The 20570-nt window shown below is 47.8% G+C and overlaps 1 protein-coding gene across 5 annotated transcripts in view; it reads left to right on the top strand.

The window, feature by feature from the left end:
- The window catches only part of LOC149336904 (putative protein kinase C delta type homolog), a 439118-nt gene that overhangs the window by 347459 nt on the left and 71089 nt on the right, over positions 1–20570 (top strand). For all 5 annotated transcript variants that reach the window (XR_016284345.1, XM_089553211.1, XM_089553210.1 and 2 more), the window contains 2 exons: positions 11680–11781; positions 14086–14459. Coding sequence is in view for 4 of the 5 variants with exons in the window: in XM_089553211.1 (XP_089409337.1) it covers positions 11680–11781; positions 14086–14459 (476 nt within the window). In the remaining variant the exon portion in view is untranslated. The remainder of the gene's footprint in view (positions 1–11679; positions 11782–14085; positions 14460–20570) is intronic.

The raw sequence follows: 20570 nt of genomic DNA, 5'->3' as shown, positions 1-20570 counted from the left end.
CCAACAGCGAGTGGGCCCGAGAAAGCCGGGTAAAATAGAGCGGGTGAAGAACGCGAGGGAGTGGAGAGCCGCGCGAATCATGCCGCAAATCCTCCGGAGCCCTGGCTTAGACCACTAGCGTTGAGTAGAGTGTCGCGCACCGAGCGGTGAGCGCCATTTTGGGAGCAGGAAACCCCGCTTCGCGGAAACAGCGACTCTGCGTTGTGACGCAACCGCGGAGAAAAACAGACCCTGTCAGTCCTATGTGCTGTTACATCGTCTGTCGGTGATGAGGTGGCAGCCAGAATTTCCGGCGCATGCGCGAAGTCTTACGCGTGATCGCATAGCCATCTGTCGGGAGTAGCGCGAAGCAGTGTCTCTATAGAACAGCTAACACCTGTACTTGCCCGAAAGAACAAAGGGATTTGAACCGTTTGAATGTTCCGATAGCCTGCGAGCGCCATCGACAGTTCACTAATGCCGCCTCAGAAAGTTGCCAGACCAGCCTCTGTGATTGCAGGAACTGTAGATAGCATGTGTTAAGGGCAGCGCAGCGAGTTATGGATAGAAAAATGATAGGTGTAACAGTAAGAGACTGGCAGAGGGTGGGTGTGGGATCAAACAGGTCTTGGTGATATCCTAGTTGAAATCAAGAGGAAGAAATGGGCTTGGGCAGGGCATGTAATGTGAAGGCAAGATAACCGCTGGTCCTTAAGGGTAACGGAGTGGATTCCAAGAGAAGGCAACCGTAGCAGGGGGCGGCAGAAAGTTAGGTGGGTGTATGAGTTCAAGAAGTTAGCGGCAATACGGTGGCCGCAACTGGCAACGGACAGGGTTAATTGGAGATACATGGGAGAGTCCTTTGCCCTGCAGTGGGTGTAGTCAGGCTGGTGATTGTGATGATGATTATTACACAAATCTTACTGGATTACTTATTTTCAAAAAAAAAAATTGCGCGCAGTGTTTCTTATTCCTCATCACTCCCCTTCTTACCTCATTTAAGTTTCATCTCTCTCATCTGACGCTTACTATATAACTCCTGAAGGCCACTGCCTAGCAGAATAACCGGCCAGTGTTTGTATACAAAATGAGGTTTTTGTTTTCGCTTGGCGACTCCTATTAGCAACGCTTCAACGGTTGTGCCAAGTAAATAAACAAGCCTATAAATAGACGCTCTGCGGCACACCGCCCAAGACGTCAACACCATATCGCGGGTGACGACGTCTCAGTGACTGAAAATACTGGTTGAAGAAAAAAAAATGAAGAAAAACACCAAGGCTCGCTGCAGGAAAGCAATGCCATCGCTTTTTGGCAACCCGTTCGGCCACGAACACCCCTCTGAGGAAGTCGCTCAGCGGGCTATTCAAAGCCATCGCAAAACCACCGCCACAGTCGCCAAAAAGAATGACCTGTAATGCTGACGAAATTCTTAAAATTTCCTGCTTCAAAATTTGTTGTTGGTTTTATTTACATTTTCTGCGCTGTTTTTTTTTTATTATTATTGCAGTCGTGTATTGTGTGTTTCCTACCATTTTACCATAGGTCAGTTGATGCGCAGTGTTGCTGGTTTTTGTGACAAGGTGTAGCCGATGCATCTATCACACACGACTTCCTCATGCGGCGTTAATTGTAATAACAGATATGTCGAAAAAGATACATCGCAACCACATTTCGCTAATATTCTCTGTACGCAACCGCATCTGTGTGGTCAGTACTGAGTGGCCCTCGTCGAGAAGAAAAATGCCTTTGGCTTCTGCACCGTTCCTTGTGTACTGTCAAGGAAGAATAATGATCACTTCAATTCAAGTGAATTATTTACTGACTCTCGAATTTTCGTAAAGCGCAAAAAGCGCAAAAGGAACTGCTCGCCATTCTTAGTGATGGTTTATGGTTTATGGTGTATGGGGGCTTAACGTCCCAAACCGGCTCAAGCTATGAGGGACGCCCTAGTGAAGGGCTCCTTAAATTTAGACTACCTGGGGGTCTTTAGCGTGCACAGACATCGCACAGTACATGGGTTTCGATAATTTCGCCTCCATCGAAATTCTAATGCCGCGGCCGGCATCACTCTTAGTGAATTTTGTTCTCTCTCAGTGAATTTTCGAAATATGAGCCCTGAAAGGCGTTTTGTTTTTTTCATTTGAGCCTTTGCTACGGAATAAAGTATTTGAGACTTATATTTGCGACTCGCAGTTCACTAGTGCATTTTCCGATAAAATAAACTAAGGCTATTCCCTTGGCAAAATATGTGCATACGCACTCTAAGTTCCAAACAAGAAGTAAAGCCTCGATATATTGTATGGCCTACTCTCCATCCCTCCTGCCTACTGCTGCCCGTTATAACGTGCATAAGGTAACACGCTCTGCTGCATCATCAAATTCATCCGCACGTCACTAAGCCTCTCATAGCATCCCCACCCCCTTCCATGCGAAACTTCAGAACGTTAAACCTCACATACCATCGCATACCATGGCGATCGTTGAAATTCAGCGTGCCGGGGCAAATACATCTAGCCGCCTCTATGGCTGCTCAGTGTTAAATGAGAACAGGTCGCAGCTGCCTTTCGCCGCAAGTGCACACCTCCGCAGTTCAGCGGAGACAGCACCATGTACGCAACTGCCGCAGGCCTTGCCACTCCTGCCGAAGGCCCTTCAAGCGCGATAACACTTATAGGCGCAGTTTTCCACCCTCAGTTTCACCCAAACAAAAAATTGGTAAATTGGTAAATTTGTTTTTGAGGAAAGGAAATGGCGCAGTATCTGTCTCACATATCTCGGCGGACACCTGAACCGCGCCGTAAGGGAAGGGAGGAAAGTGGGAGTGAAAGAAGAAAGAGAGAAAGAGGTGCCATAGTGGAGCTCTCCGGAATAATTTCGACCACCTGGGGATCTTTAAGGTGCACTGACATCGCACAGCACACGGGCGCCTCTTGCGTTTCGCCTCCATCGAAACGCGGCCGCCGCGGTCGGGTTGGAACCATGGTACTCCGACTCGGTAGACGAGCGCCTTACCACTGAGTGAGTGAGTGAAAACTTTATTAGCTCTAGATTCGGATTGTGTTCGGCGGTTTTGAGATGGCTTCGTCCATCTTGCTCAAAGGTCGGTTGCCCTTAGTCCAGGGCTCCGCTGGATGCTGCTGCCAGTTTTGCTCGCCGAATCAGACCTTCTTGGTCGACCCGGCGATCGCTGGAGAGCACTCCCTCCCATTGCTCCGCACTCGGGTTTGTTATCACTGGTACCACGCTTATCCTCTGGCATGCCCACGTTATGTGGTACAGCGTGGGGGGTTCTTGGCACCAAGGGCATTTGTCATTGTATTGTGTTGGATATATTTTGTTGAGTACGCTGAGCCACCGCGGCGGGTCCCAAACAAACGCATGCGATCGGATGCGAATGCTGGAAGAGAAAGGAAGCTGTACATAACGGCGACACCTCCTCTGCGCAACCAGAGAAAGTTAAGTAAAACACCATGAGGTGGACTGGTGGCATGAAATACACATAGTAAACAAGAGCCAGCCTTTCGCTGCGGGTAACTCGTGTGCATAATGGATTCGATAGGTATTCATTTATTTCCACGAATTTCCCAAAACAAGCGTGCTTTCAGGTCTATTTACGAAAATGGCTCTCATCTCGATTGCCCTCGATGAGAAATACATCTAGCGTTTGGCTGAGTCGGGCTCGATTTCGAGCGCCACGTCGGAACAGGTTCGCCTCTATCGCTGCATACGTAGCATTGGCTACACTGCCGCGCCATGCATAGAGAAGGCACCTATAACGCACACCAGAGGTATTCCACTGCGTGAAAATGAGGAACGCGTGTTATTAGTTTAAACGATCACATGCATGCTTGACAGCTGTAGGCACAGCTGACCATAGGAATTTCGACAGTCGAACCAGGGTTGCACTCGTAGACTGTGGGAAATGCGGAGTGGCCGACTCGTGAGCCTGCGCTAGCATCTACATCACGCGACTGCGCGAAGAAGCGAAGAGTTATTGGTAAGGCGACCCTGGGAACACCTGTCATCGCAGTGCAGTGGCGCATCACTTAACCGCTGCACCACTGCGCCAGGGGGGGTACGATGAATACTTACAGGCATCTATGAATGTCAAGTAGGGAGCGACCTTCTGCCTAAATAGAAATTAACGCATTACGTTATCGCATCATACCGGTAAGGCGAAGCTTAACTTTCCCCTCCAATTTTTTTGTTGTGGGTTAACCTGATGAATCCACGGGACAACAGGCTACCGAACTCTACGCTACATGAAGATCATGACTCAGAAATCAGCCCTACTGGTCGCACGAAAATAATGAAATAATAAGCTTAGGTGGAAACGGCCAGGCACACTTATATATTGCAAATAAGTAAGCGTTTCAAGCTCGTTAAAAATCAACACAACAAGACCACAGTCGTTCTTGGTACGCGAACTCCGCAGCGCCCCCGAATTCATCCTGCTCTGTCGACGGTTCCGTCACAGCACAGGACCCGTCCACGGGAACTGTGGTTGCTAAGGCAAAAACAGCGAGAGAGGTACACAGCAGCCACTCTCTTCCGCAATCCGAGACGCGCTCCGGGCCACGACTGATGAAAGAACGCGCGCTTTCGGACCAGACCGGCGGACGCGTGCTACATGGCGTCGGGCAGCGCCTCTCAGCAGAGAGCAGTGATACAAGAGCAACTCGAGCTCTGGACGCTTTCCCAAAGGCACGCAAGGCGCCTCCCTTCCGTCCGCAAAGCCCTCCTCTCGCGCAGCTTGAATGCTGTGCACCGTAGCGTGTCTCCTCTCGGAAGAGGAGAGGCAAATCAATGTAGCTGCCTGGCTCCGCTCCAGAGGTGCAAAAATATATATAGGCGCTTACGGAGCCGAGCATTCTTCGAGCCTACCTGGCGGCGCCAAACGCGTGTTTCTTTATCTTTTTTGGTTTATACTTCCAGCTTCGGAGTCATGGAGCGCGAACAAAAAAACTTACGCAGTCTTCTAGCACAAGTTTTTTAAGCATGACATGCCTTTAGCTCCCGCTGTCGGCAGTGTGGTGACGTCACGCCGAGACCGAGAGCCACCATCCGGGCACTGAATTCCACTGATCCGGGCACTGTATCCCACACATCCGGAAGCTGAAACGAGAGCATCCGGGCACCGTACGAGATTTAACGAGATTGTCTAAGCCCTCCTACAGGTAGCTTAGAGAATCTCCAAACGAGTTACAAAACTGCTTCCGCGCCGTCCCCAAGGATGGCGCTGCGGTCCCACACTCACGCATGTAAAAGACCGGCCGCTGGGCCTTCAGCTCATGACGTTTCCCCCTTTGGCAGGCAGATGTTTGGTTTGGTTTATTGGGGGTTTAACGTCCCAAAGCGACTAAGGCTATGAGAGACGCCGTAGTGGAGGGCTCCGGAAACTTCGACCACCTGGGGTTCTTTAACGTGCACTGACATCGCACAGTACACGGGCCTCGAATTTCTCCTCCAAAGAAATTCAGCCGCCGCGGCCGGGATCGAACCCGCGTCTTTCGGGCCAGCAGCCGAGCACCATAGCCATTGAGCCACCGCGGCGGCGGCAGGCAGATGTATATACGCTCGCGGAGTATTCGAACGCGCTGCACATACATTCTTGTCGGGCCTGCGCCTCGTCGTGCCCGCGTACGCTTCTGCATCGCTCTGCATTTCAATGCCGCCACCGTCACAGCTGCTTAAGCCGAGCAATGGAGCCTGACAGAAGCTGGATACAGCTGACGAGGCAGGGCGGAAGAAATTTTTTCGTGGTACTCTAGGTAGATATATCTAACTAAAACTGTATTTGCATGAAAATGAACTGTTCTAGTGAATCGAGGCTTCACCACTTGCAAGGAGCATTCTGCGCCCGTTCGCAACAGTCCAAAAAATTCAGGGGGCACTTTGTTGACCTAAAGTGCGGTGAGTCGAAAGCCTTAAGCGCAGTGTTGCTGCTTGTGTCACTGATGTGGTTAAGTTGTTAAGCTTCGCCTCTAAGAGTGGAACGCGACAGCGTCTTGCAACGTTGCCAGGGAGTCCACCTAACGCCATCGCCCGTTCGGTTTTTCGCCTTGCTCGTCGGTAAATTGCTTTTGAAGGAAAGGGAATGTATCTGTCTCGCATACCTCGGTGGACACCTGAACCTCGCCATAACGGGAAGGGAGGCAGATGGGAGTGAACGAAGACACCGTATTCACCAGACGCGCCTTTGTTCATTCCAAACCATCGAGCTGGCATGGCGGAGTGATGCTAAAGAAAAAAAAAAGCTGGCATGGCGGAGTGGTAGCGTGCTCGTCTCGCACTCCGGTGACCGGGGTTCGATTCCCGAGCTCGACCAGTTTCCTACTCGGTTTTTTTATTTATCTGACCTGACTAGAAAGGTTAATTAGGCTAACTGGGTAATTAAGCAATTAACTAAACTCAGTCGCACTCACTTGGAGCATCACTATACGATCCATTTAATTGGTTGCATGGTTACTAGCCTAAGTACAATTGGCCCTGTTTGAAATTCGCGCGCTGTGACGTGATGACCGTTTCGACGAATTGAAAAGCGTGACATTCTCTGTCGACAACTTCTGCTTACAACTATGAGGCATTAAAGGCTTCCGCCTTAATAGAAAGTGGTGCTGGTTTTCTTTAGCAGGCAAGAATTCACGGGGAATCAATACGGAGGATGCGTAGGGAAGGCGTTAGCATGTGGGCTCAGTTTTCGTGCGTGCTTCTTGTTGACGAACTGAATTCATTCGCATTAATGACATTTTAAATTATTTGTTGCCCTGCTGGGATGGTCCGAATCTTCCGCCGTGCCGTATTAATTCCTCCATGTTCGCCAGACGGTGCTGGCGGCTCAAGAAGTACCGTCTTTGTCAAAAGTAACCAGGCTGGCGCGAAGGCTGCGGGAGCAGGCGCGCGGCCGTGCGGCGGCGTTGCGCTCGCTGTCGCTGGCCGCCGCTCGCCCGCCGCTCCGAGGGTGCAGCAGCTGACGTAACTTTGCACCCTCACCCTCGTTTCTTAGATATGATAAAATTAGGCTCGTAAGATGTGCGCGCTGCGCTTTCGCGTGTTCGGAGAATGGTTGCGCCGACCGAGGGCGCTCTAAATGGCAGCGGTGCTCTTCTTTCGTTACGGGCCACTGCGCTGAAGTGGACACCTCGCGTTTATCGCTTTGTAATTATCCGTGCTTACGTTCTATACACCACAGTTGAAACATTTTTACTGCTCGTTTTGATGCGTCTAAATTAAATTTAAAAAACCTTAGCAACAAGCAAATGCAAGAAATTTCTGCAACAAAGCTGCGGTGGCTCAGTGGTTTAGGCGCTCGGCTGCTGACTCGAAAGACGCGGGTTCGATCCCGGCCGCGGCGGGCGAATTTCGATGGAGGCGAAATTCTAGAGGCCCGTGTACTGTGCGATGTCAGTGCACGTTAAAGAACCCCAGGTGGTCAAAAATTCGGGAGCCCTTCACTACGGCGTCCCTCATAGCCTTAGTCGCTTTGGGACGTTAAACCCTAATAAACCAAACCGAAGCATCGCACTCCATTATAGGCATAGTAACAAGGGAGCTAATAGAAACGATTTGCGGATAGAAAAAGAGGTAAGTGGCCTCGAAAACCGCTAAAGGCAAAAAACCTTCCCCATATGCGTGCACTCAAGCAGCATTACGTAACGCAACCCGGAAAAAGCGTATTTAAATTTCGAGGTGTGTTACCCTGCTTTAATTGAGACGCATCAAACCGAGCAGAAAAAATGATACTTTTTTTATTCGTTTCAACTGTGGTGTATAACGTAAGCACGCATAATTACAAAGCGATAAACGCGAGGTGTTCACTTCAGCGCAGTTGCCCGTAACGAAAGAAGAGCACCGCTGCTATACAGCGCACCCTCGGTCGGCGCAACCATTCTCCGAACACGCGAAAGCGCAGCGCGCACATCTGACGCGCCTAGTTTATCATATCTAATAAACGAGGGTGAGGGTGCAAAGTTACGTCAGCTGCTGCACCCTCGGAGCGGCGGGCGAGCGGCGGCCAGCGACAGCGAGCGCAACGCCGCCGCACGGCCGCGCGCCTGCTCCCGCAGCCTTCGCGCCAGCCTGGTTACTTTTGACAAAGACGGTACAAGCAAGAGACGACTAGAGGATTGGTGAAGGATGTCAACAAAGTACTTTAGTAATGGGAAGAATATTAGCAATTAATCCGAAGGTACTGAGCACTCTAGGGAATTGATGGCTAAGGGACACTTGTCACTACCCAGATATGAAGGGGAGGTTAATAATTATCCATCCATGCATCCATCCGTCCGTCCGTCCGTGCGTCCGTCCGTCCATCCGTCCATCCATACATCCATCCATCCATCCATCCATCCATCCATCCGTCCGTCCGTCTGTCTGTCTGTCTGTCTGTCTGTCTGTCTGTCTGTCTGTCTGTCTGTCTGTCTGTCTGTCTGTCTGTCTGTCTGTCTGTCCGTCTGTCTGTCTGTCTGTCCCCCGCAGGGCCGTGTAACTCGATATATGTTCGCCAGATGGCGCTTACTTGCCCCCTTTCTTTTTGGTTCCGAGTACCTCGTGCGCTTTTTCGTTTGGAAGCGGATGATGTTGATGAACGCAACGGTATCAAAAGCGCAGCGCGATATGCAGGCAGTATAACACGAGGGAGAAAAGGCATATCTGTTAGCGCTGTGCGAGCTCGAATCCCGCTGAGTAAGTTTTTTCTCCTTTCCCGGACACTGGTCACAGAAGAAGGGCATCGTCGGGTTTTCGTTCGCATAAGCGTTGTAATGGCATTAAGATGACATGCCTAGTTAGGCAAATGGCACGACGTTTCACAGTTGCACCTCACACGCACAGAGGTCCAAACGTGTGCTCTTCAACGATTCCGAACGCTCTCAGAGCGCTCACCCTACCACTTGCATGGCCGCGGCACGCAACATCTTCAATGCTGATAGTTGGGGGCTTTCCCTTACAGCGGACATAATAAGCCTGTCGGTTATAAGTAACCTGCGACTGCCCTCGGTCAATTCTCCTGCACTGCTAGTGACGCACCTTTTGTTTGGCAAGCTTATTGCGCAAGCCCATCGTCGCGAAATATCGCTCTTTCGTTTGCGCAGGCTGTGATTCCGGTGTGGTTCCATGATCTAAGCTATCATTGGAACAGCACATCAGCTGTATTGCTAGTTATACTCATCGTTCACTGGGTTATCTGAAACGTAATTTCTCGAACAATTCTTCATCCCTTAGACTGCAACTTCATAAAACACTTCGCAATCCCAAGCTTGAGTATGCAGCTTCTGTATATTACCCCAGCCTGATTCTAATAACCACAATCTAAGCAGTTTAGAATCGATCGGCTCGTTACATACTGAGTAATTATAGTACTACCAGCACAACCAACATGAAAAACACGTTACACTTGCCACCACCCCCACAAAGACGTCAGATAATTCGACTATGTTTGCTACGTAAAATATAGTATCACAATACACTTCACGATCATTTGCTTCAGCGACCCACTTATACTTCACGTCGCGTAAACCATCATCATAAAATTGGATCTTCTGCATGCCACATAAATGTCTTGCATAATTCATTCCTCCCGCCTTCAGTTAATGAGTAAAACCACCTTCCCGAGGCGCTAGTGTCTACAACAGACATTAGCTTGTTCAAAAATTCTCTAAAAGCTCATTCTGGTGTTCTCAAATAATCATTTTGGCGCTGCTTAATATTTTTTCATGCCGTCATGTATTTTGGCGCTCCTATAATTAATCATTTTTGCGCTGTTTGTTATTTTTCAGTTTGCCACCGGTGTATGAATGTGTTTTTCTCTTATTCCTGTAGTTTTATGCACTCCACTCCTCTCTGTGACTCCCGACCCGGGCCCTGACGGTATTACTAATAAAATAAATAAGTACATACCAGGCACAACGTAAAATGAAATCAGCCAGCAGCGCTTGTCTCTTGTCCCGATGTTTTGCGCTGTTCCATCAAGAATGAACAACGTAAAACTTCTCGGCCGCTCCGTATGCCTCCGTACTACATACGTCTGCTGTCAGAAATCAATGACAGCCCTTCGTTGTTTTAATAGATGCATGCCAGAGCAAACCATAGTCAAAGGCACGTTACGTGACCACTACCAATAACGGCGGTGACCTACACCCTTCCACTTTTTTAGCCTGAACGCGGGAGCGTCGACTGCCCGGTGCAGCGGTGCATAGGCGAAGAACAGCGGAAATCGGGAGAGGGGACGAGCATGCGCGCCGATCATGTCGCTGCAGCTATCGTCGTCCGCTTGGCTGTTCTGTTTCGTGCGTAGCAACCCCTGCCTGTGCAGCAATTTTTGTGGGCTATTTCTGAGAGCGTTTGTTTCGTGTCCTATCTGATGCGTGTTTATGGCTCTGGGATGGTGCAAACGCGTAGCGTTCCAGGCACGACTCTAGGCTCCGGCTGCATTTGCGGGTACCGTCTCGAGAGCATTTGCTTTAAGTAGCGAAATTAAACCGGCAATAGCGAGGGTCCTCTTCAGTCAGGTTTTTTGTAAGCAACAATTGCAACTGGTTTCTTGGGCATGCTAGGCTGTTCCCAAACGTATGCTTCTTTTCAAAATCACCCACGCTATAGGCAGCGGTTAAAAACAATTGCTCTCAGCTTCTTGGGGCTCCGATGCATAACAGCCGATGATGGGCAGGGGTTGCTTCGCACTAATCAGAACAGCCCAGCAGCGAACCTTACTCCAGCAGCATGAATTGTAGGCGTTCCGTTGCCCTCGCAAGCTTTCTCCCCTCGTTCTTTCGGCGCCGCAGCGCCGAAAGAAGGGGGGGGGGGGGGGGGGAGGAACACCATTCCACTTTAAAAAGTGGAATGGTGTGCATCACTTTTGAAACCTGTTGCAAGAAATGAGTGCTCGATGAACAATTTTTAACAATTACTGTTCATATTGTGGTTTAAACTGCGCATTCTCAAGGTTCGATAGTATTCACATGCTCAGTCATATCGAGCTACTCGTCTCTCGATATTTTACATAACCGACTTGTCCTGACGAGCGTGATCATCATTTTAGACAAAACGCTAATTCCTACTTGCCGCAAAAAAAAAGGAAAAATGTTTGCCTCGTGTCCCCCAACGGCTTCTTAAAAGCGTCACATAGATATTCATATGACCGCCCAGAGCTACGCTTATAAATAAAGCTGCAGGATATCACACAACAAAACTAGTATTTTATATCTGTCCTGCTGTAAGAAACAATTGAAGCCGAATCAGCGTTTCTGTGGGAGAAGGCGACCGCTCCAATCGGCTGTATAGACTCTGTGTCAAATACTGCGCTACCATTTCTTGCATACTAGATGCTTTCGATCATTTTTTTTTTCCTTTGCGCGAAAAATCTTCGTCGTGCAGTCAGCTTATTTTTGCACAAGGCCTAGGCGACAGCTTCTGAACACAGAGACAGTATCACACACCCATATTTCCTTTTAGCTTTAGACTTGCATGTAAATCGTAAAACGATTTCAAGCTGAACTGTGTTGGCTTTGCTATATTTATTCGTATAACATCTGTGTTGATGACAGCGTCATTCCTTTCTTGCGTAAAGTGAGCGGATATTGCAGGGATCATCGTGACAGATGCAGGGAATTATTCAGTTACCTATTCAGCGACTAATACTTTATTGGCTCGCAATGTCTTTACTTCTTTGTTTTTCTTTTTTCCCCTCGTTCCTAACTGCAGAATGCAAGGTCAACTGCCACAAGAAATGCGAGAAGCACATGGCCAACCTGTGCGGGGTCAACCAGAAGCTCCTCTCCGAAGTGCTCGCCACGGTCAAGAAAGGTGGGTGCGGTTGCTGATTCCTCCAAATTTGGTGTATATAGCTACAGTTCAGAGCAGTACGTGGCACACTGTAGCCGTGTAGCAGCCTGCAACAAACACACGAACCCTTCACGACAAAGTTGTATTGGAGTGTGCTCTGAATTTAGAAAATGCCGCCGTATTTTTCGTAAAGCGCAGTAACATCCTTCATTATGCCGATGCTTTGAATGACTACAAGCCCGACTTTTCCCACATACGTAACCGTGAAATGCTTAAAACATTGAAATAATAAAGTGCCTACTTACACCCACATGTGGATTTCGTCTCAGCCCTTGGTGTCGAGTTACAGGCGAAATTTAAATAAACGTAATACTCTGGAACCATCGGCTACACTACGCAACAGATCAATGGTTCCAACGCTGCACTCCTGAGTCTACTCGCAGAGATTAAGCACGTTTTTGTGTTGTGTACGCAATTTCGCTTTTTTTTTCATTCCTGTTTTGCGCATCGCAGGCTTTTTAACTGTCTCGCCCAAGTATGCTCCGCCTAAAAATTGCTAATTTCCGAAGGGAACGCTAATTTTCGATTTCGTTCACCTTGGTGCAGCACATATGCAGTCGCAGACTATCGACCAACACGTAGAACCCGCCAACGAGCTCGAACTTATTAGCATCCCTCTGGATTCTCGAACTTTTGAGTTGACGCCGTACAGAACCGCACTGTTAAGAAGATAGTAAATAAATAAAAGTGACATATGCGCATTTTCCCGTGCTTCAGTCATGCAGCCGCTAATTTGCTGCCGGCGCCATCTGCGCCTTCAATACCTGCGCTCTCGAGGCCTTACCGCTCTGTAGAGCTTGGCGTGGACTTTGCAGCTAAGTGCGCAGGACAAAAAAATTGCAACCTCATCACGGCTTAGAGAGCTAACGGGGCGGCAGTACGCAGTCTGACGTCACTGTTTCCTTCGACCACGTGATTACGACGAGGCAGTTGCTATGACGTTCACGCATTTGCTGTTCGTTGGTCATGGCAGCAAATAGAATGCTGCACTCGCCCCATGGGCCTCTTTATGAGCGTTATAACAGCCTATAATCGGCACACCCAATGGGCCAACTGGCTCAATCCAACCCCCCCCCCCCTTCCCTCTGGTTATTCGCGCTCAATAGACTTCCATGATTTCGGGCATTAAAGTGAACCTGCATGGGCTCAATGTCGGACATGGTGTTGAATGAGAACATTATCTCTCCAATTATCTGAGTCCTCACAGTCGCAAAACATAGTAATAAAAAATCTTTTTGTACGTAATTCAACTGTTTAATTACAATTTTTATTTTAATGAATCTTAGTTTCTGTATTAGAATTTTATAATATTCTCCCCAAAAAAATTAAAGCATGAATTTTTGTTATCGTAATGAAAAATAAGCAACATAAATTATTTAGTTTCTTTCTTCTCAAAATTGATATTAGAGACAGCGGTTCCCAGCAACAATAATGTCTTTTCTTCAGAAAGAATCCACAACTACGCGAACGACATGGGCGTAAAGAAGTCAGACAAAGTCATACGACGTGCAGATTTCCAACATCTGTTCGAGAAAAATAAAAGCGCTACTTGGAAGCCAGCGTTCCTTACATGTGATACTTATTCCCAGCACGCTAGCACTTCGTACTATGGTTAATTGTTTCAGTCATGCTCGAACTGGCATTAAGTCAAATTCTGGTTCTGCCTTCGGCCCTTTACAAGTTATAATAATTTACTTTTTTTACTTGGTTAGTTCACTAGTTAATTATTTATTTCGATATTATTTTATTGGTTTAGTTAGTCATGGTGTGTGAAGTGTAAAGTTACACTGTCGACATCTCTAGTCAATCTTTCATGTTAGAAAAAAAACCATTCTATACCTTCTGTCTGTGAATTTGGATGTTTCTCCTGCGACTTTACATGCGCTTATTGCTGAAAAAATTGCATTTAAAAGTTGTCCTATTGATCGATTCAAACTCGTTAAATGGCGCAAAGGCACACCTCACCATCATGAGCATGACTCCAGATGATAAGGCCTTCAGTCCTATTAACAAATAGCGAGTACATGGGACGAGAGAACAATTTACCCGACGTGACGCATTACGTCCCCGCAGATATGGCGACGAAAAAAATTGCATTTAAAAGTTGTCCTACTGCTCGATTTAAACTCCTTTAATGGCACAAAGGCACACCGCACCATCATGAGCAAGACTCCAGATGATACAGGCCTTCAGCCTTGTTAACAAATAGTGAGTACATAGGACAAGAGAACGATTTACCGGACGTGATGCATTTCGCCTCCGCAGATATGGCGACGTCACCCCCTTCGGGGACGGCGACACCGGGAGGCAAGCCCCGCACTGGCCCCGGGGCGGCCGAAGATGCCTCCACCGGATCCCCGGCGCCCGCCACCCAGCTCCCGTTGGGGCCAGCATCTCCGAGGCGTTCGTCCACAATCTCGGACCTGGCAGAGCTGCGTCAGAGGGACGAGGCTGCACAGGCGCAGGAAAGGGAGCGCCGAGAAGAGTACAAGGGGACCGGAGAGGACGCCAGGCCGCCGCTTCCGGGAACCCAGTCAGCGCCGCAGACCCCCACGCAGCAGGAGCGGATCCGCTTCCGCAAGTACAACCTCACGGACTTCCACCTGCTCAAGGTGCTCGGCAAGGGCAGCTTCGGAAAGGTGCGGACCCTCCTTGAGGGGAACTTGCCTGCTGTCCCTTGCAGTGGAACGCGGGCCGACCAAGTTGCTATGGTTTTTTGAGGTTTTTGAGGCGTTGAGGTTTTTTTCTTTGATGAGGGATCACAGTAAGGGTTATCGAAGCGTGGTCGGACCAATACACAAGAGAGCGCTTGTTCCGTGTCCCTGCTGGTCATTCTGCAATGCTGTGTGACACTGCTGCTCCCGCTGCTCCCGCTGGGAAAAGTCGCTGCTCCCGCTGGGACCGGCCGATCTTTTCGGCCCAATCCCGACATATCCCTTCCGCCGCCATTAAAAAGCCTTGGATTCTATTGAATGCCAACAGCGCAAACGACGCAGACAAAGTAGAAGAACACACAGGACAAGCGCTGACTCACAACTGAAATTTTATTCAAGGAAAGTAGTACATTTTATAGAAAAAGTGGCCAACTTATCAGCTAGTAAACACAACCCATGTTGCTACGTGGCATCAAGGTATGCAACCTCACTGTCATATAATGAAATAGATGGCTTACTGACGCATAACCTTGTTTTTTTCCTCATGTGATATGCTTCCATAATCTCACGTGTTAATCGGGACAGGTGTTTGTAGAGGATATGTTTACTAGCATGGGTTGTAAACACAACATGGGTTGTGTTTACTAGCTGATAAGTTGGCCACTTTTTCTATAAAATGTACTACTTTCCTTGAATAAAATTTCAGTTGTGAGTCAGCGCTTGTCCTGTGTGTTCTTCTACTTTGTCTGCGTCGTTTGCGCTGTTGGCATTCAATATGTACCACCAACTCACCCGTTTGGCTATAGTCTTGGATTCTAGATACTCAGAACACTTCCTTTGAATTGGACAACGCAAGGTGTTGAAGACTCTAGGTTATCTTGCCAAACCTGGCAAGATAACCTAGAAGTTTGGCAAGAAATTTGCGGGAATACGGTGGCCGCAACTGGCGAAGGACAGGGTTGATTGAAGAGAGATATGGGAGAGGCCTTTGCCCTGAAGTTGGCGTGATCAGGCTGATGATGATGATGACCGGGTCCTGGATTTGATGGCGGTTAGAAGCGAGCGTAGTCGCTGTCCTTGTAGTTGTGCAGTTTCTCTCTTTTCAGTTATCGTCTAAACTTCGGCGAGAGAGCGGGCCACTTTAGCGTGTGGCATTTCAGAGTTTAAGTGCTCTCGGTGCAGTCACTGTTGCGGTAGCTAACTGCACAACGATATCTCAAGGGGGCTGCGAAACATGAATGCGTAAACTTAAACCTAGAGAAAAGAGCAGGCCATTTCTTTTTTATGTGAATAATAACAAGGCGATTGACACGTACTGCTCGATTTCAAATGCCTCAAGCTTTCATAGGCTTCAGCTGTCAGTCGCTCAAACGTTATCCAAGTTCTCTATGGTTCGAAGGCAGCTTTCGCTCAGCGTTACCATGCCCGATGTCCCGGTTACATGCCGGTAGGCAGTTAGCTGATTCATCTACCTCTGTTAGCACGTTCAGTAAGCCGTGGCTTGAACAGCCTCCGCTCAGCGAAGCAGCGTCTGCCCGCGGCTGTGCTACGGTCCTCGATCATGCGCGGACAATTTGCTCGGGAGGAATGGCATTCGTATACGCCCCAGGATGTGGCCCGCTGTGTGCGCGTGCTGGGCGCCGCCACAGAGGCGAGGTCTCGCTCTGTCCGCTAGAGGAAGACAAATGAACCGAGCGTGGCGGCATCTGGCGTCAGGCTTGTCGAGCACGGTTGCATCAATCTTGAGCGGGAGCAGACGCGCAGACCACTGGGCCGCTCAGCCAAGCCATTAGGCGTACGCCAAGTCGGAAGCGAACTCGACGAGGCGCTGTCCGAATCGGCAAAGTCATTTTCTCACGAAGACTAAGTGAGATATCAGGGGCCTGTGCCGCCAATCTGCGATAGCGAGTGCACATATGGCTTCCAACTGAGGAGGCAGAGCTATTGTAATTGAAGAAGTTGAAAATTATTGCCTTCCCAGAGTCCAGGTTTTGCCGGAGAGAGAGAGAGACGGAAAACGAAGGTTCGACGTGATTGCCTTCGACTGAGCGGTAACAAGGTCGTTCAAACGGCCGTCGTAATCGTTAAGAACGCCAAGGTCTTCAGTCAGCGTGAGATCGTGCAATCATACCCCGACTCGAACCTGCGTTGACTAGCGGTGTTATGGCGTTAACAACATAATGTTCACAAAAAGTAAACCATAAATTTTCTTCTTAGCATGACGACTGTCATCCGTAGTCCAGTACTTTAGCGTACTCAGATCACCAAGACGGCTCATAAACGTGGATTCTATGTTTTAGCCTTTTCTTAGCGAGAATGATAGAGCCATAGCAGTAGAGTGTGGTGTTTATAATTATAAAGACCGATATCTTTGTATTAAGAACTCGCGCTCCTTTGCCGACCGCGTTGCTTGCAGTGTTCACAATCTCGGAAAAGTTTGAGGTTTGCGGAATTATTCGGGCAAGAGCGCAGTTTTTCTGGGTGTTTTTTTATTATTATTCGCTCTTAAACTACTCTTCGGCGTATTATGTTGGCAGTGCGCGTGCATGGTATTACATTTTTCTCTGTAATATAAATACGAAGTCCATGTCTGTTCTTTCAACTCTCACACGCTCTGACACTAATTTAAACGCGAATGAGCTCAGGCAGCTTAAGAAGCCGCATTCCAGGAATGGAACACTCAACTCTCTATCGAATGTCCAATAAACGTAATTTGTCCTAGAGACCGCCGTTTACTATAAATCTTCAGGGTGTTTTCTAATAACTTATTTGTCGTTTTTTTTTCTTTCGAATATATTCCAAAATGAATCCAGTGTGTTCTACATACAGCCGGGCCACACTCAGGCCTAATGTCTGTTTTCACGGCAATAGAAGGCCCACGTCAACGACCTAGCTATTTCATATTGCAATTGCTTGAAATGCCAGGCACCCCGCAAGGAGCCCTGAATTTTCACTGCGCGCACAAGTTGTCTCTCCATGCTGTGTTCTTGGAACTCTACCCCTAACCTCTACGTCCCACGCAGCCCCGCTCTCGCGTGATAAACGACGCAGACACACCTACCGTAAATTGTGAATTTTGCACGAGACATTTAGCAGGCTCTAGCGAAAGGTACCCGTAAGTTCTGGCGGCCCTTTTAGCAGAATGAATACGCGTTTTCACAACATGGGACACTTTTCACGCTCGATGTGTCGCCCTTTTATGCAAGCTAGGAAACTTTTGTATCTGCTTCTGTTTCTTTTTGTGTGTGTGTGTGTCTAAAGGTTTAGGCGCATCGCGCAGTTCCTTCCTTTTTCTTTTCCTCATGCCTCGAAGCGTAGTCCACGGCTGCTTAGAAAGGGACGCGCCTTCTTTGCTTCATGTTTTGATCTCGAGGTATGGTTCCGCGGTGTCCTGGGCCATGATAAACGGCCACGCAGAATCACCATGCGAGCAACCCGGAACGCTGGAGCTTAAACTGTCCCAGGGCGAAATATGAGTCTGCTCCTCGACCGAGGACATAGTCACTCATCCTCCGGCGCAAAAAACGCAGAGAGACAGAAGCGTTTAATCAGCGCGAGTTCAGGAGCGTCCGTGTCCTCCTCCACGTCGCCAAGCACTTCTCGGATGACCAATCTAGCCACGCTCAAAGGAGAGTGTCGCCCAGGCTCTCTGCGATCATTAGTTGTTTGCCGCTGCTTGGAGGAGCAAGTCCGCAGCTTATGCTAACTGCTCCCATTCACTTGGCGGTGTGAACACCATGGTGCGTTGGACTGCTCTTGAATGGGATGAATTTCGCAGTTTGTACGGAGTGTTCTGCAGCCAATGCGGTTAATCCATGCGAAGTGGAGTGAAGGGTGATAGCGTTACCTCAGAATTTCTGGTGCGTGTCGTGTGTAAAGCTTGCTCACTAGTGATGTAAGGCCTATCGATAGGCCTATCTCCCTAACATAGGCCTATCTCCCTAACAAGTGTCATATGAAAATCGCTAGAGCACATCGTTTACACTAATTTATTTAAGCACCTCCAGGATACCAACTTTTTTTGTCCAATGCAACATGGCTTCAGGAAGGGCTTTTCGTGCGATACGCAACTGATAGAGTTTGCTCATGATGTCGTTTTCTCAATTAACAATGGTAACCAGGTTGACTGCATATTTTTGAATTTTCAAAAAGCTTTTGATTCTGTCGCACATAACTTATTATTACTGAAACTGTCTACCCTCAAAGTTCCACCCACCCTGCTAAAATGGCTCGAAGCGTATCTCGTCAGCAGAAAGCAGCGCGTTATTCTTGATGGTGTAAGTTCATCAGATATTGCTGTTTTGTCAGGTGTTCCCCAGGGATCGGTTTTGGGCCCTCTTCTTTTTTTAATATTTATCAATGATATACTTCACCGGGTTTCCTGTCGGGTCAGATTGTATGCTGATGATTGTTGCATCTACCGTGACGTCACTTGTCTAAGCGACTCCTATGAATTGCAAAGTGACCTCGACTCTGTCCTAACATGGTGCAAAACATGGAACATGAGATTAAATTTTTCAAATTGTAAAGTTCTGCAATTTACAAATAAAAAGCAACCATTACCTACCCAGTACTCTTTAGGCGACAGACACTTATCATTTGTTAAGAATTACAAGTACTTAGGTGTTATCTTCGCAAACAACCTTTCTTGGAACGATCACGTAAACTATATTGCTGCCAAGGCTAGTCGTGTGCTAAACTTTTTAAAGCGCAATTTCAAGCAGGCATCTGCTGATTTGAAGGAGACACTCTACTTGACAAACGTGCGTCCCATCTTAGAATATGGTTGTGCGGCTTGGGATCCTGCAACAAAAACACTTATCAACGAACTCGAACGAATTCAAAAACGAGCAGCAAGGTTTGTGTCCGCAAACTATGATTTCACCAAAAGCTCCTCTCAGATTTGCAAAAATTTGGGCTAGCCTTTACTGCAAGACAGACGCAAATACCTTAAACTTAAGCTATTTCACAATATTTTTATAGGCTCAACAGGTTTGTCTAAAGATTCATACATGAAAGCTCCCAGCTACATACCCTCCCGTTTAGATCATTCTTTAAAGGTTCAAGAATACCAGTGCCGTATAAATGTCTTTAAAAACTCATTTTTCCCAGAACAGTGCATGACTGGAATAAATTGCCGGAAGATGTTGTCTTAGCCCCGCGATCTTCTTTTGAAAATGCTCTGTCGCGACTTTTGTTGAATTAACTTTTCTTGCGTCTTTCTTGCTTTCATGGTTCTTTTGTTATAAGTTTGCTCAGTATTGGAATGCGTTGCATTTTTATTGTTTGTTTGTTTGTTTTGTACGCAGTGTCATCTGCATGACAATGTATGCTTTGCAATTGTATCCCCCCTACAAAAATGCCCTCAACGGGCGCTGTAGGTACCTGAATAAATAAATAAATAAATGTTCCCCAACAATAAAATAAAATAAGGATGCCTTCTTTGGCATCCTGTCGTAAGATAGCAAGGCTCTGTCTATTTCATAAACTTTATTAAAATTTTCCCCAACTGCGTGAGAGCCTAATTTTGCCCCCTTTAAGATCATTGCGACGTTTGTTTAATTGCCGTAGTATTCAACGCATTCATGGTTCAACCAATGCGTTCAATTCCTCGTTCTTGCCAGCTGCCATAGCCGAGTGGAATGTCCTTCCAGACAGTGTTGTGAATGAAGTAATTCCCTAAAATTTAAACAGATGTTAATTGATTTATTCCCCAAATAATTCCTGTTGAAGGCCCTTCTTCTTTTTTTCCTTTTTCTTTTTTTTCTTTCTTTTTCTTTTGTTTACCTACTTACTCGCTTGTTTGTCTTTTGAAGTGTTCACAGCTGTATCTACATGTGTCTATGTTCCAACTTTGTTCTTTGTGGCTTCATTACTGTCCGCCCCCCCCCCTTATGTAATGCCCCCGGGACCCTTAGGGGTAAATAAATGATGATGACAAATGATGAGAGTGTCTGCGGAGTTCTCGCAAGTCCCATAGTAGAGAGTTGCAGCATAGCGTGATACGCAGTCCCAGAAAACCGTTGCGCAGAATCTTAAGTCGGCTCTCTCCATGACGCTGGACGGCACTCCTTTCAAAATTGTGATGTCCTGCAT

Source organism: Amblyomma mixtum, chromosome 7 (assembly GCF_055824585.1).
Source record: "Amblyomma mixtum isolate Tamu chromosome 7, ASM5582458v1, whole genome shotgun sequence".
In the NCBI taxonomy this organism is placed as follows: domain Eukaryota; kingdom Metazoa; phylum Arthropoda; class Arachnida; order Ixodida; family Ixodidae; genus Amblyomma; species Amblyomma mixtum.
This window is presented reverse-complemented; position numbering and strand designations above follow the sequence as displayed.